General features: G+C 42.1%; 2 protein-coding genes across 2 annotated transcripts; both read right to left on the bottom strand.

The window, feature by feature from the left end:
• Positions 1 to 295: 295 nt before the first annotated feature.
• Positions 296 to 12,932, bottom strand: KLHL23 (kelch like family member 23). Its single transcript, XM_054972258.1, has 4 exons — positions 12,855 to 12,932; positions 8,400 to 9,614; positions 7,232 to 7,384; positions 296 to 1,086 (listed from the first exon to the last, which is right to left on the bottom strand). The coding sequence occupies exons 2-4, from the start codon at positions 9,610 to 9,612 to the stop codon at positions 776 to 778; spliced, it is 1,677 nt and encodes a 558-aa protein (XP_054828233.1). The 5' UTR covers positions 9,613 to 9,614; positions 12,855 to 12,932; the 3' UTR covers positions 296 to 775.
• A 2,220-nt stretch (positions 12,933 to 15,152) lies between these two features.
• PHOSPHO2 (phosphatase, orphan 2) lies at positions 15,153 to 23,725 on the bottom strand. The gene is made up of 4 exons (XM_054972790.1): positions 23,671 to 23,725; positions 21,943 to 22,007; positions 20,277 to 20,442; positions 15,153 to 18,429 (listed from the first exon to the last, which is right to left on the bottom strand). Exon 4 carries the CDS (start codon positions 18,406 to 18,408, stop codon positions 17,686 to 17,688), a length of 723 nt encoding a protein of 240 aa, XP_054828765.1. The 5' UTR covers positions 18,409 to 18,429; positions 20,277 to 20,442; positions 21,943 to 22,007; positions 23,671 to 23,725; the 3' UTR covers positions 15,153 to 17,685.
• Positions 23,726 to 23,777: the final 52 nt, after the last annotated feature.

Here is a 23,777-nt window from a genome sequence, read left to right as displayed (position 1 = left end):
CATAGTAAATCAGAAATTTCCACCCCACTGAGATCAAGGTGATCTGTCTGCCTTACCTGTCACACTCCTATAATAAGGGACCTGTACTCTATTAAGATGCATTAATATACAATGGTATCCTTACAGTAGTGTTTAAAATTAATATATAGGGAACAAATTGTAGTGCACATACTTACTGGGTTTACCATATAGAATACAACCTACTAAATTTATTAGACAGCAATCACAGCAACTATGTGGCTCCATCAGAAAAATTCACAGAACACTAACTGGTACTGCTCTTTTATTGTTGAAGTGCTGTTTTATTCATGTTTTCCATATATTGCAATGTTTTTATTATTGTTGTTTATAAAAATCATAAGTAGTATTAAAGAAATCCAAAGCAAGCAGCATAACGATTTTGTTAGGATACATTAAAGTAACAAGCAAACTTTTGATTTGACCAGAATTCATGTTCATTTGGGTGAGGGGAAGCTGTTGCTTGGTGTAGTGAAATACTGAAGTCTTCACTGAAGTCTAGAATGGAAGAGATGCCATGTAGATTGGGATCAGGTTAGTACTTGGGGCAAAAGATTGTTGGTTGTATCACACCATTCAAGGACAAAGAATCAAGGCCTGCTTTCCCTTTGAAACTACAAAATCCAACAGAAACCAAACTAGGAAGTGTTACACAATGAATAGGCAAAAATCCCACCATTAGGTGGTCGTGTCCTCCAGTTCTAGACTTTCCTGGCATTTAGCAGTTCCGTTTCACAAAAATGGTATTCCCCTCCTCTTATACATTGTACACACAGACGCAGCCGTGTGAACGCATTGCACTGGGAAGATTGCCCACGATTTCCCATTTATCACATTCAGGATCGTATTTTTCAATGTTTTGCAAATACGATCCTTTCGAGGATGAATAACCTCCCGTTACATAGATGAATCCGTTCATGACGACAGAGCCACACTCCATTCTTCTTTCCATCATATCAGCCTTCTGTTTCCATTCTTTTTGCTCTGGATCATAACAGTCTGTGATTGTCGTTTGTCCACCCACAAGATACAGCTTGTTTTCCAGTGCAATGGAGCACAATCCATATTCTGTAGGGAGAAAAGAGCAATACTAGAGTGCTGGATAATCATTTGAAAGCTTAAAATACAGCAAGCCTGCCAATTCAGAGAAATGCAACAGGAGATTAGGGATCGTGTTTCAAAATCACTGCAACACATTTCTGCATTGATGGGGGCGGAGATCAGATTTGGGTTGCAAGGAAGTTCAAGATTTCTGCTTTAAGCAGGCAAGGAAAATTAGCTGAATACTCTTTAGCTATACGTGTAAGAAGGCAATCCTTAAAGCTAAGAGTTGCAGATCTTCTTAGTCGTTGCAATGTAGTATTATTTACTATCATAACAATTATTGTAATTTGTTAAAATGCTCGTGGCCCACTTTCCAGTCCCTAACACTGGCTCCAGATAGTTTTCAAAAATGAATTGTTCTTGGTTTACAGTGAAATCCTAAGCAGAGGTACATCTGTTTAGTTACCGAGTTCAAAGACCATTGAAGTCAGTGGGCTTAGAATGTTGTAACTCTGCTTAGCACTGCACTGCTGTCTCCCTCTCCAGCCTTATATAGTCTGATATAATTAGGCAGGCATATTCTTCACATGTTCAGCGTTTTCAATTAATGTCCTTTTCAGTCACAGTCTCTCCTTATAAAATATGTGTAGTTCTCCACTTGTTCCCCACCCCCAACATGCATATAAACAGGAATCCTGCGGCACCTTGAAGACAACAAAATTGTCACTATATGATTAAAGATGTATTTAACTCTCCCCCCCCCCACTCTGTTTTCCTACCCCAAACAGTCACCTCTAAGCCTGATTTTTTGGGAAGTGAAAGACTGTGATGTCTCATAGTTTCAGACTTCAGAGGGGGCTATAGAGCCAGAGAGATAGATGTACCAGGATCATGCCTATCCATCCTTTTTTACTACGCTGGTGCTGTCCCTTTGATATGTAAATTGCTGCTCTCACAAATCTTCCTTCTGGCTAACGTGCTTTCCTATGTAGCTGGTTAGTTTAGAATACCATCTGCATTCTATTCTATCTTGAATGCAGTGGCGTAGCGTGGGCAGTGCCATAAGGAAAAAAAAGTAGTACGAATAAATAACAATTAATAAATAAAAAATAGCACACCTTTCAATGTTCGAACATTCTATGCAGTAGACACTTCCAGCCCACTCACTGGCGGCAGGGGAGCCGTGGCAGCACGTTGCCCACCCAGGAACAGCCCCAGATAGCTCGCTGGCTGCGGGGGAGCCACGGTGGTGCCTGTCTGGGGCACCCCTTGCCACCCGCGCTGGGGAGAGAAGGTGCTCTGGCTTCCCACACAACCGGAGCCAGCACTGCTTCCAGCTCCTTTGGTTCTCACCTGAGGAAGGGAGGCTTCCCAGGGAGTGGAGCTGAGCAGCTCAGGCTTGACAAGGCAATGGCTCCACCTCCTCCGCTACCGCCTCAGCTCCCCTCGTGCACATAAAAGAAGCCAAGGAGGGGAGCAGCAGCACTGCTTGCTGTACCTGACTGCCAAGCCGAGTTATGTGGCCTTGTAGCAATTAGGGAAAGTTTTCTTTTGTGTAGGTCTAGAACCACCACCGCCCCCCCCCCCACAAGGTAGGGGGTTCTTTCTCACACGTAAAGGTCCTGTTTTTATTTGCTTTGTACAAAAGAAGCCATGGCCTTTATTTTACTTTTTTGAGTCAAAAAAAGCATGAAGTGGGGCAGAGAGGGTGGGAAGAGGTGCATGATTGAAGTCACAAATACAATATTTTCAAAGTCCCCCAAAGAAGCCACAATGTAAGCCATGCAAAAGGGATGTGTTTTCAATGAACACAAATAAAGTACTGCTCTTTAAAAAAAGGTTTAGATTAGAACCATAAGGGAAAAAATATTTCCCTGAATATTCAACAGCAGATAGCCCAGGCTGTGTGATTTTGAATTACGAAATTGGACAAAATAAATTTTAAAGGCTGCAATCACTGGTTTTACCTTTTGCATGCTTTAATTTAGGCTTTTGCTGAACTTCGAATCACTCTGTGGCTGCTCATAGGAAGCAAAAAACACGTGTGTGTGTGTGCACGCGTGCATGCATGTGCGCAAGCAGGTGGCCTTAAGCTGGAAGATTGCTACACCAAGGATACGACAGTGCCGCAACTACGGCTGGACACATTAGTGGTGTACAGAAACATATTTTGGATATGAATCCCAAAGCAGTGTTTGTGCCATGTAACAATCACTCGCTCAGTCTTGCTGGTGTGCATGCAGTTGGTGTTGGGACACAGTCTATGACTTTCTTTGGTACTGTGGAAAAGGTGTACACATTCTTCTCAAGCTCCACCCATAGGTTGTGAGCAGTCAGCCCGGCCTCCGCCATTTTAATAGCAGTTTTTATATGTACAAGCCTCTGGAGTTTAAAATGGCTGCAGCACAGCCACCAGAGAGCCCCTGCCGTTGCCAGATCCTGCCCTGGAGAACCAGGCATGTAAGGAATGCTGCATTGGAATGCAGAGGTATTGTGATGTGACTGGCCTCGCTATCCACCCAAGCTCCAGAAGGCCCAGAGCAATAAAGGTCTCGCTGAGTCATCCCCACTTAGCACATTCCTGTCCCTCCTCCCGTGATGAGATCCCCATCCGTGATCAAGGAATGAATCAAATGGCATTCATAAGCATGTACAGTTGTTCCTGGCACATTGTATCCCCTCCCTAAAAACACTTAACCTAGCTCCGGTGTACTTCCATCAGGAAAACTGTCCCTTTTGTGCAGCGCTGGAACTAGTTTTGCATCTGCTTTCACACACCCTGGCAGCCATCAATCAAAGTACTCAAATCTTTTGTTACACCCAGGAACTGACCATTGGATTCTTTGTCCTATCTGCTAGGAGGACTCTCCTCCACCTCAGGGCACATTTTACCTATAAAGGTAGGGTCCTGGCCCCATTCAAATCATGCAAGCTTCCTGGCTTCTCCCTTAGGGTCACTTCCGCAAGTCTCTGTTCACACTTGCTTGCTTTCCTGGATCCACAAGCGCTGTTCCACATCTGTCTGTCTGGGCTGATGACACGGGATGTTTGAAACTTCTCTCCTAGGGCCTGGACCCCTTCTCCAGGATAGGTAGATATAATTACTCCCTCTTGCTCTATTCCCATGCCTCTAGCTATATTTCCTAGGACTCTCTGTGTGCGTGATTATTTCCCCCACCACCACCACCACCAGTAATTGGTGTGTATGTGCATAAAGTTCTGTTCTTTAAGAAAAGTTATTGATTTGAAGCACCAGACTTACTTGGCTTATTAGGATTGGGACCCCATAGACAGGTGATTCGATTCCAGTTACCGCCTCTCGTATAGCGGTCTTCCTTGCCAGCGAATCTCCCCATAAATCATATTTTAATGCAAGGAGACCACTTCCGGTAACAAGGTGGGATGTTCTTAAGGAACATGTTATAATTCACTTAAAGCGATTGTGTGACACAAGATGGAGTTCAAAGCATGAAGCTGTACGCCTCCTTGTTGAGCACGCCAAGGGAATAATAGAAGCTTTGGAAGTGTTGAGAGATGGGCCAGATGAAACCTCTGAAACCAAGGGTGATGCAGGAAGTCTTAGAGCAGAACTACAAGTGACAAAAGGCACAGATTGGACACTTGTCTGCTTCCCTCAAGTTTTGATGGGAAATGTAGGCAGCTTGGCGGAATGTTGGACAAGTGACAGTTGAAAAGTCCATTGGACAGCAGTCAGAGAGCGAAGCTGCGAGACCAGGATGCCTACATTTCCCATCAAAACTTGAGGGAAGCTGACAAGTGTCCAATCTGTGCCTTTTGTCACTTGTGGTTCTGCTCTTAGTTTGCACCATGACCTATCCTTTTTTTCTCATTCTTTTATTTTTGGAGCTCAGTACTAACTGAAGTGAATGATGCTCAGATCAGCAAGAAAGACTTGCGCTTGATCAATGTGTGCAAAAGTTGAAAGCATTGGCTGTTTTGCCAGGAAAAAAGAGACTTGTCTAGTGTCAAAGGCAACTGAGAAAGCTCTGCAGATGTGCAAAATGTACGACATTTCTACAGAGAGAAGAGTTGGAAGACGTAAGAAGATGCCTGGTGAGCAGAGTTGTGATCCTGGCTTGACCTTAGTACAAGAAACACGCAGAGAACAACTGGAAGCAATTGATCAGCTTAAGGCAGAAATTACAAAATGTATAATACAGATGAATACGCCTCACCAGCTATTTGCTTTCCTGCAAATCCAGACATTGTTGGATACTGAAAAAGATGATTTTATCAATGAACAAATCCAGCACACATGTGCTAAGTACACAGAGTTCAATGCTATGATCGCTGAAATAAAATCGTCTTCAGCGCCTCATTGTCTTGTATAAGGAAGTCAATCGTGATGAGCAGATTGCTAACTGGACAGCTTTAGATTTGCTTCAGTGGGTATACAAGTGGAAGTTGCAAGACAGTTTGATTAACTTTGTTGTGACATTAAGAATCTTTTTAACTATCACTGCTTCAACTGCCAGTTGTGAAAGAAGTGTCTCAAAACTTAATCAAAATGTATCAGAGCTCTACAATAAGCCAAGAAAGAATGCGTAGCCTAGCAATACTGTCAACTGAGAGAGATTTCAATGTAGATTTCAATACTGTTATTGAAAAATGTGCAAATTAAAACCAGGCAATTTTAAATAAATTTGAGTATACTAGCATTAAATTAATTTTACTTTAATTACATCAGTATTTTCTTAAAATACAATACATGTGCTTGGGGGGTAAGGGGTTCAATATTGGACTGGTGGAAGGGACTCGGGGAGTGCGGACGGTCCATGGGTTAGGGGGTGCAATACTTGCCTTGCCCCGGGCACTGGCAACCCACACTACGCCACTGCCTGAATGGAATTCCTTTTATTAAAAGATTCAAGTTTTTTTACTAAGGTAAAGAGAGGCTCTCTGCAAACTTTTTTTATAAGCAGCAAACAATTCCACTGTGCCAATTTATGTTCTCCCTAACAGATTCTACCTCCTCCTGGGCAAAATTTACTGGTACTGGTGTTCCTCCCCCATAAAAACAGCACAGAGGTAGCAATTTTTCAGTGGGTAAATAGAATTAAATAGCTCCTATCCCCCACATTAGTCTTCTTGAAACCACAGCTTCAGCAACGTCTTTATTGCCAGGAAAATGAGGAAAAAGAATCACAATTATTGATGTCCATGCTCCTGAACCAATTCTTTTTAAGGCGATAGCAGCCAAAGGGACGGCAAGACTTCTGTTTACCAGGTTCACGAAATCAGAGTACATCAGCCATTTCACACTGACCATGGCTTGTGAAGCTGCCTAGAGTGCAAGAGAATCCTCCTTGAAGCCATAAGTTTAAATTAAAGTCTAAAATTCATCGGTTAAATGCTATCAAATTGAAATAGATCAATATTGATAGAAGGCCATGGATTTTTGTAAGATATCTTGTGGGTGCAAATTGGGTTCAGTAAGTGTGGTGGTTGTTTTGGAAGTAGATCAATTGCACTCACTGCCTTGGTTCCAAACCACCACTCTGCATGCCTTTTGGATATCAGAGGGTGTTAGTATTGGATGGGAGACCACCAAGGCAGGCCAGGGTCACTACACAGAGGCAAGCAATGGTAAACCACCTCTAAATGTCTCTTGCCTTGACAACCCTAAAGGGTCACCATAAGCCTGCTGCAACTTGAGGGTACTTTCCACCACCACCAAGCTTATCTTTAGTAGAATCAGAAGTTGAAGTGTTTCTTCTCTGTTTTGTCATACTGGAAAGGTGATAACTATCAGGATACTTTTAAGATAATGAAAGGTTCCTTGCTCTCCAGCAGCCCTTCCTTCCTGTCCTCATTGTCTCTCTGTAGACTCTTCTAAGGCAGCAGCAGGCACATGGCTCTCTCTCTTCCATACTTGCCTCTACACAAATCAACTCTTGAGGTGATTTACAGAAAGTTTAAAGAGGAGTAATGTGATGGATATGGAACATTTCTAAATGAAGTTGTTTCCCTGCTTTGCCTCCTGTCTCCATTTCCTTTAAAACCTAATCCTGTGAGTCTACCATACTTTATTGCTGTGCCGATTATCTCTGTTATACAGGCTCTTACCAAGACACATAAATACCATGTTGTTTCCCCCCCCACACACACTCACACACTCACATACACACCAAATAGAAGTAAAATGTACCTGGGTGTGGGCTGGTGGTGATTGTGCTCCATTCGTTAATGTCTAGGTGATAGCTCTGAATTTTGTCATAAGTGCAGCTTCCCCGGTAACCATAGTGACCTCCGGTGACATGGATTACTTCATTCAGGACACAGGCAGTGGCATTTCCAACCCCTGTTTGAATTTGTAAAAGACCTTCAAACTGTGTTTAATATTACTCAACATCATTTTCGCAATGAAATTCAACTTACAGATACAATAATACAGGTATGAAACTATACCTGGAGGATCATAAACAAAAGCATACTAAAATTATACACTGAAGATAGCCTGTTATGGTAATATAAGGCTAAGGACAATGATGCAATAAACTGGATTTTTCTGTGTTACGTTGAAACTTTCTGATTGTGTGTGTTTTCAGCACATCTGTGCAATATTTGCATTAGATCCAAACTAGAAGCTAGTTTTTCAATGCATAAAGAAACAAAGTAGGTACAGCTGTGTAATTTATTGATTTGCTGTTGGTGATTATGAGCCAGTATGCAGTCTTTTTAAATGTTTGTTAAGGCATAAATCAAAAACAGAATGGTTTAATATTAATTTTTAATTTAATATTAAATCATTCTCACCAACAGGAACCTTTCCCATTCGCAAACAAAATATACAATCAAATTCCAAACACTCAGAGATTTGAGTCATTTGAATCATGTGTGTTATGAATGCACATTTCATCGCAATATAATTCATTGCAATATAATTTAAGCAGCAACAGAAGTTAAAGACTGAAGTTACAGACTGAGCTGAACATTGAGACTGTGGTGATTATACTGAAAAGGTTTTTTATTTTAATGTGCAAATTAATTTTAAGTGTAAAAATCAGTAAAAATTCAAATCTTATACTACTTTTTTTATACCGAAGATTACTACATTGTGCTTAGAAATTATTTGCAGCTGTGTTGGCCCAAAATCAAAAATCGAAAAACCCAATCCATGTACTACCTTTTATTAGGACCAATCAAAATGACACAAAACAGTGTGAAAGCAAACTGTGTTGAGCTTATTACACTTTTTGTTTGCCAAAATCCATTGCATACAGTAACGGGAGAAAAAATGATTATGTGAATTTAATTATTTTTTAATTGTTAGGACAAGTGAATAAAAGTCAGTAAACATGCAATATATGACATACCTTTGATCATGTCTGCAATGGGGACCCATTTCTTTTTTAAAGGATCATAGAGTTCTGCTTCTTTAGTTGGAGCTCCTCCTCTGTAACCCCCTAAAGCATAGATGCAGCCATTCAAGGTAACTGCACAGTGATAGTACCTTGCATTAAGCATAGGACAGCCTTCACTCCATTCATCAGCTTCACAGTTGTATATCCACACTTTATCAAGGGCTTCTATATTGTCTGTTCTATATCCCCCTGTTACATAAATGTTGGGTCCCAAACTAGTGACTGCATAACTTTCCCTCGCATGGTCCGGCATATCTGCACCCTGTATCCATGTATTGGTGACAGGATCCCATGTATGCACCTCAGATAAAGGATGCCAGTAATATCCTCCAATTACATACATAACAGCTGTCGACCTTTTAGAGGCAGCTTTGGGGTTATGGCTTAGCGCATTGTGTATTAGAGACCTGATCTTGTTTTCATTTAACCGGCATTTCTTGTACACGCTTAAGGCTGACCTCAAATACATTTCGTCTAAAGCCATTTCAAGGCAGCTCAGCAGATCATAAATGTACTCAGTTCTTTTGTCCACATCATAAGATATCCACTTAATAATTGGCTCTATTGCTGCATCTTCTTTCCAAATGCTGAGATTGTTTCTGGAGAGAATAAACTGAAGTTTCTCGCTGCTGATTTCCAGAAACTCTTCCTGCTTCCATACTTCTTCAAATCTAGATAATAATATCCTTCTAGACTCCTTCTCTAGCTCTGAACAGACATGGTATTCTGCAAAGGAGTGCATTCCTAGGCAGTTGTCGACATCCAAGTGCCTTACCAGAAACTTTTCACAGGCTTTCTTTACTGAGGTAAACTGGAGGAGATCAGCAGCTTGAAGGAGGCTTTGAACATTTCTTTTTGTTATCTGAATCTCCGATGTGTAGGTATAGATCACCAGGGATTCCAGAATGGTGGGACTGAGCCCCGAAAGGCTGATCTGGTTCTTAGACTTCTCTTTCATGTCAGAAGTGAACATTGCCTTAAAGTAGTTGCTACAAGCAGCCAGCACAGCCTTATGGCAATGGAAAATCACACCCGAAGCACACTGAAGAGTAATATCAGTAAATAAGCCATCCAGGTAGAATGTTCTGAACGCATGTAAGAACTCCACAGGATGAGAAAGGTCTTTATATATATAGGTATATTCCTCCTGCCCAGTCAATGCCATTGCTGCAATAAAATGTCAGAAATGATAAGGCAATGAACTTCATGCAGCCTATGCATGTTTACTCACATGTAAACTCCACTGTTTCCAATGAAGCTTGCTTCCAAGTTGGTGAATATAGGAGTGAAGTCTCTTTAAAATATTTATTTCTAAATTTTCAACAAAACTTGTATGTTTTTATTTAAAATATCCCATAGCAATAAACAGGCAAACAGAATAAAGCAAAGCCACAAAGGGTATGGGGGATGGTGGTAAGGAATAGTCTTAGCAAATAAGCAAATCAAACAACTTTAACAGGGGTGGGGGACAAAGAACCTCCTTATAACCTGTTACGAACTTATAACCCTCTTTCTTTTTCAGTTAGTTTTTGCCTTTAACCCTCTCCTTACACCCTCTGGGTAGATTGCTGCCACCAGGAATTATATTCCAAGATAGTTGATTTAAATTTCCCCTTTAATAATGTGCTCAAGCATCAGGCTCCTTCATGGGACTATGAGGCCCTGAGGAAAGGAATGAGATATAGGAATAACATATTCTCTGGGATGGAAAAGAGAAAATAAACTTTTATTTTTACAAGAAGCACATTGGTTTCACACTATTACATAAGCTTGATGGTTTCAAAAACAGTTCTCAGTTCTTAAAGTTTCTTTACATAGGCTCAGTTATACAGATCTTCATAAACTTTCTCTCTCAGGCACGCACACAAAGTTTGTCTGCTTCAGATAGATCAATCTCTCACTCAACTATACAAAGACTTTCTCTCTCAGGCATACACAGTTTGCCAACTTCAGATAGAATGAATGTTTTCTCACAGACACGCACAGTTCAGGCTTCCACACAGGTTGCCTAACTGAACTAGGATGCATATCTCCTCAGGCTTCCACACAGGTTGCCTGCTTGCCCAGACTGAACATTCTCTCTCAGAAATATATTGACACTCTCAGGCTGCACACAGCTTGCCTGTCTAAACCGGAAAAGCAGACTGAATCTTTTTATCTCCAATAACTAAAAACTGCAGTTCACTTCACTCACACTCTCAGCCATCAACCAGTCATCTCACTCACTCATCCCTCTCTTTCACCCCCACTCTTCATCCATACCACACCAAGCATTTAAAGACACACACACACTTAAAATTACCACATAGCCTTTCATTCATTTGTGAGATCAAATCATGAAGAATTACATACACAAGAAACAACAATATTGCATCAAAGTGGCCACAGCCACCTCAATACATGTAAATCTAAGAATATTTTCTGGGGTTAGGAAGGATAACCCCTGACGTAGATAACCTAGGTGAACCTGATCTCGTCAGATCTCAGAAGCTAAGCAGGAGCGGTCTTGGTTAGTAATTGGATGGGAAACCTCTAACAAAGACCAGGCAATGGCAAACCACCTGTTAGTCTCTTGCCATGAAAACCCCACTAGGGGTCACCATAAATCAGCTATGACTTGAGGGCACTCTCCACTGCCATGAAGGATAAACCCTATATGGAATCTCAGAAGGATCCAAGTGAAGCAGCCAAACTAGTAGGAATTCAGGCTTGGCCTTTGGCAACTTTGCCAGACTATCAGCCCACTCATGGCTACAAGGAACAGCTACTGTTTCCAATGTTTATCAATAATTTGACCAGCGTTGAGAGATAAAATAGGTTTGTATTAGTGACAATGCTGTGCCATTCTATCAACTTTAGGCAAACACAGCTTGCAGTCCATAGGAAATTGGGACACACCTTTCCTACTTTTTTCTCCATCATCTCAGAAATCTGAGGTTTGTGAATAACTTTCCCACATGTGGCAGAGTTTTACCACAGCACCAACTCCAATGTCCTGTACTGGTTTTCTTATCCTTCTGTCAGGAGTAAAATTCCTGTGGCCCTGATCTTGAATGATTACCTGTACATTAACGGAAGGCTGGCACCACAACCTCTAATTTTTTCACAGCTTAAATTCTCAACTGGTTTATCTAGAGCTAGAGAAAAGTATATAGCTGCCTGAAGAGTGAGACACCACACATCTTCCAGGACCTTGTGATTCATCCAAGTTTGGTTCTCCTATGGCAAATACAATGTAAAGGGAGGTCTTTTAGTAATGTAGAGTTAATTTTGTTATCTGATCCTATGCATGTTTAGTCAGAAGCAAGAGTTCAATTAGGCTTTCTCCCAAGTAAGCATGCATAGGATTGCAATGCAAATATTTTTGTATGCAAAGCTAGATGGCTCTTAAAGACTGTATAAGCACATTAATTTTTTTTTAATTGCATGGTAAGAAGTATAGGGGTACCTAGGTATAGAGAGAATTAATATGGCTTTGACCATTTAAGTATATTTTTCACTAACTTTTTGTTGCACTTTTATAGTAGTTCCATAGTTCAATCTCAGATTTCAAAATTGTATACACTAGGGCTCTGTGCGTCTCGGCAAGTGGATGTTTGCTTGGTTTCTCAGTGTAACAACACTTTATGCTCCAGCCCATTGTCTGAGTGACATGACTCTGTTTATATACATTTCTTAATGGAAATAACAAAACCAGTATATTCTGAATTTGCATTTTGCTTCACTTTCAATTTTTACAATAAAACATAGGTATGTGAAAAATACTAAGAAAAATATCAGTAGAAATACTGTACCACAACTAGGTGCTCTACATCGAGAGGAAAATATTTGCTATTTTATCATTTATAAACACAGCACTATCCTAGTTTTCATAGCCAATTAAAGTACAAAACTACCATCAGGTGCAAAGCTGTGGAGGGTGGCATATGTTCTGTGGATTTCCATGGAGATGCTCTACAATGAGGTAATGAAAAGACCTGGTTTCTACCAACTCTTGAGTAGCCTTTTCAATATACATGTTGAGACCTGGAGATGTAGTCAAGTCAGTGCTTCCTAAATTCCTATTAGCCCGCCCAGATTACAAACAAAGAACAGGATGAGTCCAGTGGCACCTTAAGAGACCAAGAAGATTATCAGGATATAGGCTTTCGAGAGTCAAAGCTCCCCTTTTTTTAGCTAATGGTAACAGAAGAAAGGAGCTCTGACTCTGGAAAGCTCATCTCCTGAAAACCTTGTGGGTCTCTAAGGTACCACTGGATTCACCCCCTGCTGTTTAACTGCACACCACCACGGCCAAACAAAGAGTGACACCCCAAATCTGCGCGGATAAGGCGACTGTGCCCGGTGGCCACAACCCCTCACCTGACCGGCCCCTCGTCCCGCGCTCCCAGGCTGTTCGAGACCCACCTGCTCTCCAAATCACCCGCCGGGTAGGCGCAGCCGCGCGCGCCTGGCCGCGGCGGGAAGGCGGGCCAGGCTTTGCGAACCGACAACAAAGGCAGGCAGGCAGGAGGATCCCGGCTGGCACTCAAGGGCAATTGCGAGGAAAGCCCCCGACCCACCGATATCGCGACCGGCTAGGATTGGTCGTCGTGGGGCATTGTGGGAGCGCGTGTCTCGCTGTCCCATGTGGAGCCTGTCAGGTCACCAAATGAGCTCTCCCGCCTCCCACCCTGGGCAGTTAATAAATAAGGGCAAGGAAACGGAGCTGCGCCCTTCCTGCCTCCCTCGAGCGGCTCCTCGCTCCCGGCCGGCCGCGCCTGCCCCGCCAACGACCCGTCGAGGGTCAAGCAAGCCGGTGTGGCGCGGCCTTGCAGCAGGTGGCCAACTTTGCCCAACTCGGCTGCCGCTGTCGCTGCGCGCCTCCCCGGCGTTGTTTGGCCGCCGCTGCTGGGCGACAAGCGAGCTCGTTTGCTCAGCGAAAGGAAGGGAGGAAAGAGGGGCGAAGAAGAGCCGGGGGGGGGGCACCTGGAGTGCTTGGCTGTTTTCTGGGGCAAGGGAGCCGAGGGGGGCTTTTGCGTCCCCTCTGGCTCCTGGCAGTCCCTTTGACCATCTTTGGAAGAGGCGCCGCTTCTCTTCTCTCGCTGCCCGCCAGCTGGAAGAGCAGATGGGACCGGGCTACGCGGCACCGCCTATTTTGGTGTCTCAGCTGGCTCCCTCCCCACCCCCCTACTGGTGTCCTTCTTCTCCCAACAAGGTAATGGGCAGCGACTGATAGTTCAGCCTCCCGTCCCTCCATAACGAAGCCCAGGCAAAGCAAAGGAGCAGCGCCTTGAATAGCTTCTGCCTCAAACTGACTAGCTGGGGTGGGTGAGAGAGAGAGAGAGCGCTGTGTAGGGTGCTCACCAGCAAAGTACAGAAGCTATTTCATCTCCCCCCAATGATGGGGAAATAGGGACATATCAAACCCTGATGCTTATGAGGGATTCATCTGTAAGGGAGATTGTTTCACCCCTGTGAGATGCCAGGATTCAAGGTTGCCTGGATGTCTATGCTGAAATTCATTTTCTGCGTCCCAGAGACACAATGCCATCCTAAGCAGAGCTGCACCATTCAAAGTCTACGGATGTCAGTGGGCTTAGAAGGGTGTAGCTCTGCTTAGGGCGACAATGGCAGAGTTGTAGAGAGGTAGACAGGAAGAGGCCACCTATTCCCCTCTTTTCAGGGCTAAACGCTGTCCCGTCCTGCATCGTAAGAATGTAATCGTTTCCAGTATTTCCCTTAGGAATAAATACCTCTTAATGTAGTAGTGGGCAGAAGACAGACTGTGGCACTCTAGTGGCCCACAGACCACTTTTTAGTAGCTCACCTCACATAGCACACGCAGGTTGTTGGCTGCTCACAAGGAAAACTTTGCTAGGCATACTTGATCTACTGGGCACTTACTTTAAGTATGCATACTTAGGATAATTAAGCACAGATCACATCTGCTTTACCTGTTAATTAGATCTGAGTAGGCATGCTTGATTTGCAAGTATAAAACACAATAGTGGACCATAGGAATCCTAGTTAAAATGTAGAAGAAAGATGATAAAGCTTGTTCCTCAGTTGCACCTTAGGACACTTGCCCTAAATATATGTTACAAGAGAAGCAGGTTTGTCAAAGTCTTCTAACACAGCAAAAAGAGTTCCATGAGCAGGGAATTCTGAAGACTGAAGTCCTGAAACACATACTGAAAAGAGATTGAAGAAAAGCCATTCCTAGTAGTGGAACTTCAGGGTTGGAGCTTAATCCCTGATAGTGAGTTCTTACTATGCCAACCATTTTATGGCTTTTAGGAAATTGTTAAAAACTTTAGAAAGATTTATGGTCTGATATAAATCTCCAGTTGTCTGACCCCCAAGCAGTGCAATCATAAATAGAGTAAGACAAACAACTGGGCTTGGGAGGGTATTAACTCTGCTTCAGACTGAACGGTTAGGAATCTATCAATTATTGGTATACATTAAAGATCTCATTTTTCTACCAAATATTTTTTTCTATTTTCAGTGCTGTGCTAGCCAAGAAGACAGCCTTACTTTACAGGGGGAATGGGTATGGAACTGTTTTTGCACATGCCCCACAGTTGTTTCATTCTTTCACAAGCAATAAATACACCAAGAGTATTTTTGTAACCTGCTCTCCCATTGTGTCAGAACTGTTTACACACGCGTTTGTTATTTCTGATAATTGTATACTGCAGTTATATTTACGACTCTACTAAATTCAATTAAAACATAATTATTTAATAAAATATTTAAATATTTTATATAAACATGGATATTTAAATATAAAACTACAGACATGATAAATTAAAATTATATCTTTGTTATCTTAAACAGTGTACAGTTGCAGTAGGCACATTTGTATTCAACAAAATAACGACTGAACTATAAGTAAACTATAAATTTGTTGCTTGTACTTTAGTCTCAAATAAACTCTTCAAACAGCAGATTGCCATGAAATTAAGGGATCTGGAAACCAGCTAGGAATTATAAGTGTTTGCCCCTTGCCCTTCCTTACCCCCATTTTCAAACATTATATATGTTTTCAAAAACTTAAAAAGTTGACGCCAGTACGCATTACCTAAATATAGTCATCTATTCAGCAAAACATTTCAACACAATCACAATTCACAATAGAGTAAAAAGGTCAATACAATACTATTCATAAATATCTCATATTTTAAAGCCTCCATTTCAGACACCACCACCCTAACGTTAATGAGATGCTATGGGAAAATGGATTACATGCTCATGAACAATATCTTCGCAGATGAATATGCACAAAACTGATGTCTCAAAAACACAGAAGATTGCAGTAGAATTGGGTCTGTGGTAGTAAAATTTTCTTCATTCTAACACTGTTTAATGTACAGGACTGTCGTTTTATCAAAATTCTGACTTCTAAGCTTGCAATTCTAGACACATTTACTTGGGAGAAAATCCTACTGAACTTAGTAGAACTTGCTTCCAAGTAACATGCATACATACCCTGACTTGCTCTTTGAAAAGCAGGTTAGCATGGTGGCCACGGGTGCATTCTATCAGCTGCACCTGGTCTGCCCACACTTATTACCTAGACCCTGCAAATCTGGCAATGCTAAAATCCAGGCTTCTGGAAATTCATGGCTGGATTACTGCAATGCACTCTGTGCAGGGCTGCCCCTGAAGACAACCTGAAAACTACAACTTGTCCAGAATAAGGTAATCTGACCACTGCCAGGGGCTAGCCACTGGGAACGTATGTTGCTAATTTTGAAACAGTGACACTGGCTTCCAATTTGTTCCTGAATTCAATTCAAGCTGCTGGTTATGACTTTTTAAGCCCTTCACAACCTGGGACCAAAATGTTTGAAGGACTGTCTCCTGCCACATGTCCCTGTGTGCCAACTATGGTCAGATAGGGTGGCCTGCTTGGCATCAACTAGAGCCTGTGCCTTCTCTATTGCGGCTCCTGCTCTGTAGAATGGGCTCCCTGAAAGGAGGGGGGGGGGCTCCTTGAAGATCTTCAGGAAGCACTGCATGTCTTGCTTGTTTGCCTAGGCTTCTGAGGGATGTGTGCATGGCAGGCAACCTGTAACAGGGCAGGAGGGAGACTGGGAGGTTATTTTATTTTGGTTTTAACAGGTAATGTTTTTTAAACTATGATCGTAATCCCTTTTGAACCAATTAGAAAGGCAGGGTATAAATATTTTAATAAATAAATAAATATACAGAAAGAGTCAACAGTTCTACCAGCTGCTAACAAAGAATACATCTCCTCTCACTGCATCATTCATTTTGATTTCCTAACAGTACATTTGCAGATAAAACAAACACAGTATAAAACAAGCAAACGTGAGATTATAACAACCTTCAGTGTTGTCCATGCTTATTCTTTGCAGATGCTGCTTATGTTCTATATCATCTTATCTCTTTGTGTCACATGTGACAGAACTGAATTATACAGGCTATTTATTAAATGATGTGCTACAGTGTACTTCTTACATAGGAGGAGGAAGGGTGGCTGCCACGTTATGCTGAGATGTTTGAGAAATCTGGCTTTGTTACAAAATTAGTTCCAATTTTAAACTAGTTTTGTGAAATTGGAAGCAGCTGCCCCTTGGATCTACAGAAATTATTTGCCACTCACATATAATGGGGGAGGACTAAGTCTCTTATAAGTAGCAGTTGAGATATAAAGGGACTTCGATTGGGAAGAAGGAGCTGACAGTAATAAATAAATCAACTTGGCACAATTAAACTATACAGGCAGAAACTACAGTCAAAAGTAGCATTTAGGTTATCATGGGGCAACCTTGGTTTTAGCTCTTTCCACATTTCTATCCTCCATCAGAAGCGTATGCTTCCTTAGATAACGTCTAGCATTATGAATACTGCTCTGACTATTCTTCTGGAAAATAACTGGCCAGCAGTCATACTTCCTTGTCCTCGAAACAACTAAGAGGGAAACAACTTGCATACATTACAAAAACAGACTCTATTGATGCTTTCTCTGGGATGATACATGGCAACTATATTCAGCAATGACTCTGGAATCTGTTTCACTTGATTATGCACTCCTCCCCTTTTGCTGAGGCATATATCCTTCCCATCCTCTCCCCCAACACAACACTGACTGCACAAAGGAAGACAATGAATCAAAATGGCATCATAAAATGTTCTTTTCTAACGGTCGTGAAGAAATGGCTGTATCATGAGAAGACTGAGATACCAGCACCAATTTATTATTATTCATTGGTATTAATTAGATCTATCATTTTATAAGCAATTCTAAATAGGCCAGTATCTCAATACCGGATGACCAAGTGACAATTGATGCTTCCAAAGGAACGAGATCCTGAGACAACTGAGAAACCATTTTCTGTAACATATATCCATGCCTTGGCATAACAACATCATCCTTTTTTAAGCACATTACTGGGCATAGATCATTTCCACCATCACCTATGTATAAAACTTGAGAGTATTTAATCCTCTGCTTCAAATGGTTTTCTAAGAATTCTTCTAAGACTTTCCTCTTGCAGAGGTTTACGGGGCACCTGGCACAACTGTGAATATGAAAATTCTCCACAGTAAGATAGCCACATCCATCAAAACTTGCAGGATTTGTAAATACTTCATTAAATACCTGACCGACATTAGCAGCTTTTAAAATCCAATCAATAAATACTGCATTCGAATCTGATATAATTATGCAATCAAAAGAGTCTTTGTGTTTGCCAATAAAATCTAGCAGATCTTTCATTCCTTCCGTGAAAGGTATTGCTGTCATGGTTCTTTTCATTTCCTCTTCCCTTATTCCGTTGTCCCCCAGGAATCTGAAAACTCTGCCCATATATTCAGTCCAACGTCCTTTCTGATAGGAGTTCCTTATTTCATCAGGCAGCTTTGCGGCAGGTGCACATTTCACAATCCAGGTATCACTGTTTTCATCTACAATTGTATGGTCAAAATCAAAAACCAGCAGAAACTTCATTGTTGTCAGATAAATGTTAGCCTGGAAATGAGATAAAACTGTTTTGCTGAAGTGGCCCATGTAAACCATTATATCTGACCATGATCTCGGAAAGAAAACCAGCAGAATAAGCTTTGCCTTAATTGCCATGCTTTTGAAAGTACAGAGGAACCACAAAATATTGAAACGGGCAGTATTTCATAAGTTTACAAATCTAGCAGACATGCCCTGTCAAGGTTCATGGTTACCTAAAAAAAGGACCTTCTCTATAAAATGGTCAAAGACTAGAATACCCGTCCTAGGATAGTTTGCCTCACCACCTCTCTGATTTTGTTTTAGGTTAATCAAGGCCTCTTCTGCATCAGTGTTTCAGATACTGTTCGGTCTCTGATTGGTTGTTTTATTTAATTAGCCATAGTTGACTTGTTTTAATTCGTACTGTCGTCCCTTGGTTCTTTGTGAACTACCATGGAGATTACAAGTCAAGATGCACAATATCAATATTTTAATAATTATTTTTAAATCATGTGCTCCGTTTGATAAGGTAGTTCACCATCCATACCCTGCTTGCCCCCTTACGGATGGCGGTATGTTATTCTTGTAATGGGAAAAGAATATCTTGGGCCTTCCTTTACATTTACAATAATGGCATATAATATGTTCATAAGCAGTGACAGTGGTGAAGCAGGACGTGAGGCTGGATTCAGTGCTTCCATACACATAGAGTGAGTTTGCAGAAGGAATTTTTCCCACGTCCCTTTTCCCAGGCAACCCCTTGTGGCTTTTGAAGGGCACTATTGGGGGTTGGATAACCCTCCAAAACCCACAAGCCACATGGCATGAAGAAAGGAAGAAAGGCCTGAAATCAACCCCTTCACTTTTATGTGAGTCAAGCACTGCTTGTGTAAGACTGAGAAGAGCTGATTTCAGCATGTCTATCTTTGCCAGGGGACATCACCTAAATAATCTTTTTATTTTAATTATATTGTTCTGTTTTTTTTAAAATTCTCAGTAGGGAGAAAAGCAGTATCGAAATTCCTAAATAAACCAACAGGTTTGTGTGGTCACTTTCTCAAACAAAAACATTAACTTTAACTGAGATTTAGTTCATCAGTGTTCATTTCTGGAACTGGCTTCAAAACCAAGGCAAATTTTACATATTACGTGCTGTATTTTGTTCTGAGCATAAAGGATGCTTAGAGAACACACTTGTGAATGTGCAGGATAGTCTTAGTTATTCACTAACCATCACACCCTATAGCGTGGATGGTGTTAAGGATCATGCCTCCCACTCAAGCTTGAGCACTGGTCTACTTTTATTTTTGAAGAATGGTATCTTGTGGCTTAAAAAGCAAGACATGCTATAATGTAATACCCCTATTCACAAATTACAGTGAACACACAAACAATCTGTGTACAGTGTACATTTGATTTTTCTTTGTATATGCACTGAGTAATATTACAGTCAATGCATGTACAGCTGAACGTGTAATACGAATCTCACATTTAGACAGGTACCGGCCCCCAGTTTCATTTTTGAAATGCACATTAGCTCTTTCTTACAAACAGATGTATGCATGTACAGGCAGAATGTGTGTGTTTATTCGCTGTAACATGTGAAAAGGGCTGCTATATAACTGAACAAGTGTGAGGCCACTCTACTGCACAAACTACACTTTGGCATAGACCCACAAACATTTCGGACACAACGAGAATACACACATTTATTTCAGCATGCAGTGTAATGTCCAAAATAGCTTTCTGTCAGACCAAAAATAAAAGCAAAGAAAAACTGACCATTGTTTCAAAGCTGATCTTTCCAATGTAATAGCTGCACACATAAAAAAAGAGAAAAAGACAGAACACCAAAACAACACAATGATACTCACTAGCTGATGCTCAGAAGTTTCAAATCTGGATGCATTGGAGAGTATCACATATAAAATAGGGAATGTGATTCAGTTTTGTCCTGGGCACTTGATAATAGCTGCACATGAAGAGAGATGAGTACACTTTGGAGTGCTGCTGCTAAAAGGGGGAGTCCAAGTTACTTCCCTGTTTAGACAAAGTAACACAGCATAAGGACATAATTACTGGAATTTAGGCACTGACTTGCCATGGGAAAACAGAACTTTGATAATATTCAGGTTTGCTCATAAAGTTTTTGGATATAATTCTAGGTCCATTTTCCAAGAAGTTAATTCTATTGAAATCAGTAGGATTTATTTTTCAGTAAATATACTTTGATCCTGGCTGTTTATTCTCATACAAAAGTTATAAAGCCTTACTCTATGCACTATATTCCTATGGATATACAACAACACTGGAGCAAGAGTTACTTATTCACAATGGAACTACATGGTTAGTTCAGTTATAATTGTAAGACATCATTTGTTGTCCAAATGTAGCTGCTGGGGTTGCTTCCTAGAGAGGGAGAACAGCCAGCCAGTTTGGTGTAGTGGTTAAGAGCACGGGACTCTAATCTGGAAATCCGGGTTTGATTCCCCACTCCTCCACTTGAAGCCAGCTGGGTGAGCTTGGGTCAGTCACAGCTTCTAGGAGCTCTCTCAGCCTCACCCAACCTCACAGGGTGTTTGTTGTTGGGATAATAGCAACATACTTTGTAAACCGCTCTGAGTGGGCATTAAGTTGTCCTGAAGGGCAGTATATAAATCGAATGTTGTTTTTGTTGTTATTATTATGATGATGTGGTGGAAACAGACTCCAAGCCATTTTGATGCTTCCCCCCGCCCCCATCACCAAGCAACTTGAGGATGGTATTTTTCAGTGGGATAACACAAGAGCTAAGGAGCCTTCTCTGTCCCATATCTTTCCTCCTCTTCATAAAGCAGCTCCTGTGGCTGCACTTAGAAAAGAAAAATAGTTCTTTGAAGTGATCACAAAGTAAAGGGAATGTCTGTAGCTTTTCTCTCTCGCACACACAAGTTTCATGGCACACAGACAAAAAGAGTTAGTTTAGTTTTTGTGGACTACAGCTGAATTTATTGTCAAAAAAACTTTCTGCTGTAATAAATCTGTGGGGTCATTAAAGTGCCCCCAGATTAAGGTGGCGAAAGAGTTTCAGATGTAACAGACTAACAATCCTGAACCCTGACTTGCTTTTGTCTCCTTCAAACACAGGCCATGCAGATGGAGGGAATATCCTGTGACCTTTTTGTCAGAATGGACATCCTTGCTTCCCAAATAATCTTCAACCACTGTGACAAATGCCATTTATGCATTTGTCATTATGCATATGGAATAAAGCTGCCCAACTGGGATTGATTTAAAGCACACACTCATGTGGCAGCTCTGTCTTTCCCAGGCACCAGGCAGTCTGGCATGCACTCAGCACCAGAACACAAATGATCTTGCCTTGAGGGGAAAGAAGAGGGAGGACAACCCAACCTGGCAAAAGCTGCCTACTGGTCGTAGGTGCAGGTGCTTCTGTATCCACACCCATCCACACACACCCATCCACCACAGGGTGCTTAAGAAACTATATTTTGCACTATATGGGTGGGAAAGGCATAAACAACTTGATGTGTTACCCACCTTCCAGTGTTTCCAACCAAGAACCTTTCTCTGAAGAAAGGAGAGCGAAGACCCTGTAAAGCAGCCTGAAAAGAACAGGTCAGAGCACATATTTAATCAGTTGATCAGCTTGTGAAGAAGCACCTAGCACAGCTAACCACATACAAACATTTTTGTCAACCTTGGAGGCATATGAGTGGTGTGGTGGAGCAGGACTAGGGTTCAAATTCCCATCTGGTTATGGAAGCTCACTGCTTGACCGTGGGCCAGTCACTCCCTCAGACTCGCCTATCTCAAAGGGCTGTTATGAGGATAAATGTCAGCCTGAGCTTCTTGAAGGAAGGATGTAATTATCAACAGGTAGATATATACTAGAATTTTTAGTGTACATTATGTCAGAACCTTTTTTTAGTAGTAAGGACATTTATAATGCACGATAAACACAATTACATAGCTATATCACCTCTATTTCACATGTGAGACAGGTGTTAACAAAAACACCTCTGCAAGGGAAGGAACATTTCCCAGGGTTTACACTTTCATAACCAAAGATCACTTTGTCAGATAAGAACGATTTGAGTCCAGTGGCACCTTAAAGACCAACAGATTTTCAGAGTATAAGCTTTCAAGAGTCATGTCTCCCTTCTTCAGATCAGAAGAGAGCTCTGATTCTCAAAGGCTTACCTGAAAATCTTGTTGGTCTTTAAGATGCTGCCAGACCCAAATCCTACAGCTTTATTAGTTATTCATTTACTTCATTTATACCTCACTTTTTCCCCAATAGAGACCTAAGATGGTTTACGTCATTCTCTTTTCAATTTTATCCTCACAACAACTCCACAAAAGAGGTTAGACTAAGACCCAAGGTGATCTAGCAAGCTTTCATGGCAGACTTGTAGTACCTGTAAGACTAACAAAACTTGTGGTAGCGTATGAGCTTTCGTGAGTCACAGTGAGCTGTGACTCACGAAAGCTCCTACCCTACCACAGATTTTGTTAAGTCTTATAGGTGCTACCGGACTCTTGCTTTTTCCTACTGCTGCAGACGGACTAACACTACTACCCATCTTTATCTACAACAGACTTGGTTCAGTTTCTCCACAATATACTGAAGCTACCAAACCTATTACTGCTCCAATTACCCAAACTACAGAAACAGCAGGGTTTGGGTCCAGCGACACCCTAGCGACCAGGCAGATTTTCAGGATATGAGCTTTCTAGAGTCAAAGCTCCCTTTTTCAGAAACGTGAAGAAGGAAGCTTTGGCTGATAAAGGGAACTTCCACTCTGGACAGCTCATACCCTGAAAATCTTCTTGTCTCTAAAGTGCCGCTGGACTAAAAGCCTGCTGTTCTACTGCAGGCTCTGAGTCCAGCGGCAACACGGCTACCCACCTAAAACCTTTGTCAGGTAAGAGCGTCGTGAAATATAAGCCACACTGAAGGGCAATGAACGGACAAGCCGCGGCTCTCCACAGCGCCACGGTGAGACCGAGGACCTGTCCTCACAAGGCGCACGCGCCTCCGCCGGCTACACCGCGGGACGCGGCAGGCAGGCCAAAGCCTGAGCGCGAGCGGGCCGTCGAGGGGAGGGGCTACTTCTCGGCGTAGGCCTCGCGCTCGGCTCGACTCAACAAACGCAGACGGGGGAGAATGAGGGGTCGGCGGGGGGGAAGCAGGTGGAGCTTAGGATCCCGCGGAAGGGAGGGAAAGGGTAGAAGATTGGGTTTCGCGCGGTCGGAGGGACTGACCTGCCAACTGCCTCTTCCTCCTCTCCGCCAAGCCGGCTGGTCACGTGGTGAGTTCCCAAAGCCTCTCTCGCGCCGTCCCGGCCTCAGAGCGTCGCGTGACTCGCTCC

This window comes from Eublepharis macularius, chromosome 2, assembly GCF_028583425.1.
Source record: "Eublepharis macularius isolate TG4126 chromosome 2, MPM_Emac_v1.0, whole genome shotgun sequence".
Classification (NCBI taxonomy): domain Eukaryota; kingdom Metazoa; phylum Chordata; class Lepidosauria; order Squamata; family Eublepharidae; genus Eublepharis; species Eublepharis macularius.
Note: the sequence above shows the minus strand (reverse complement) of the source record. Positions and strands in the feature narration are given on the sequence as shown.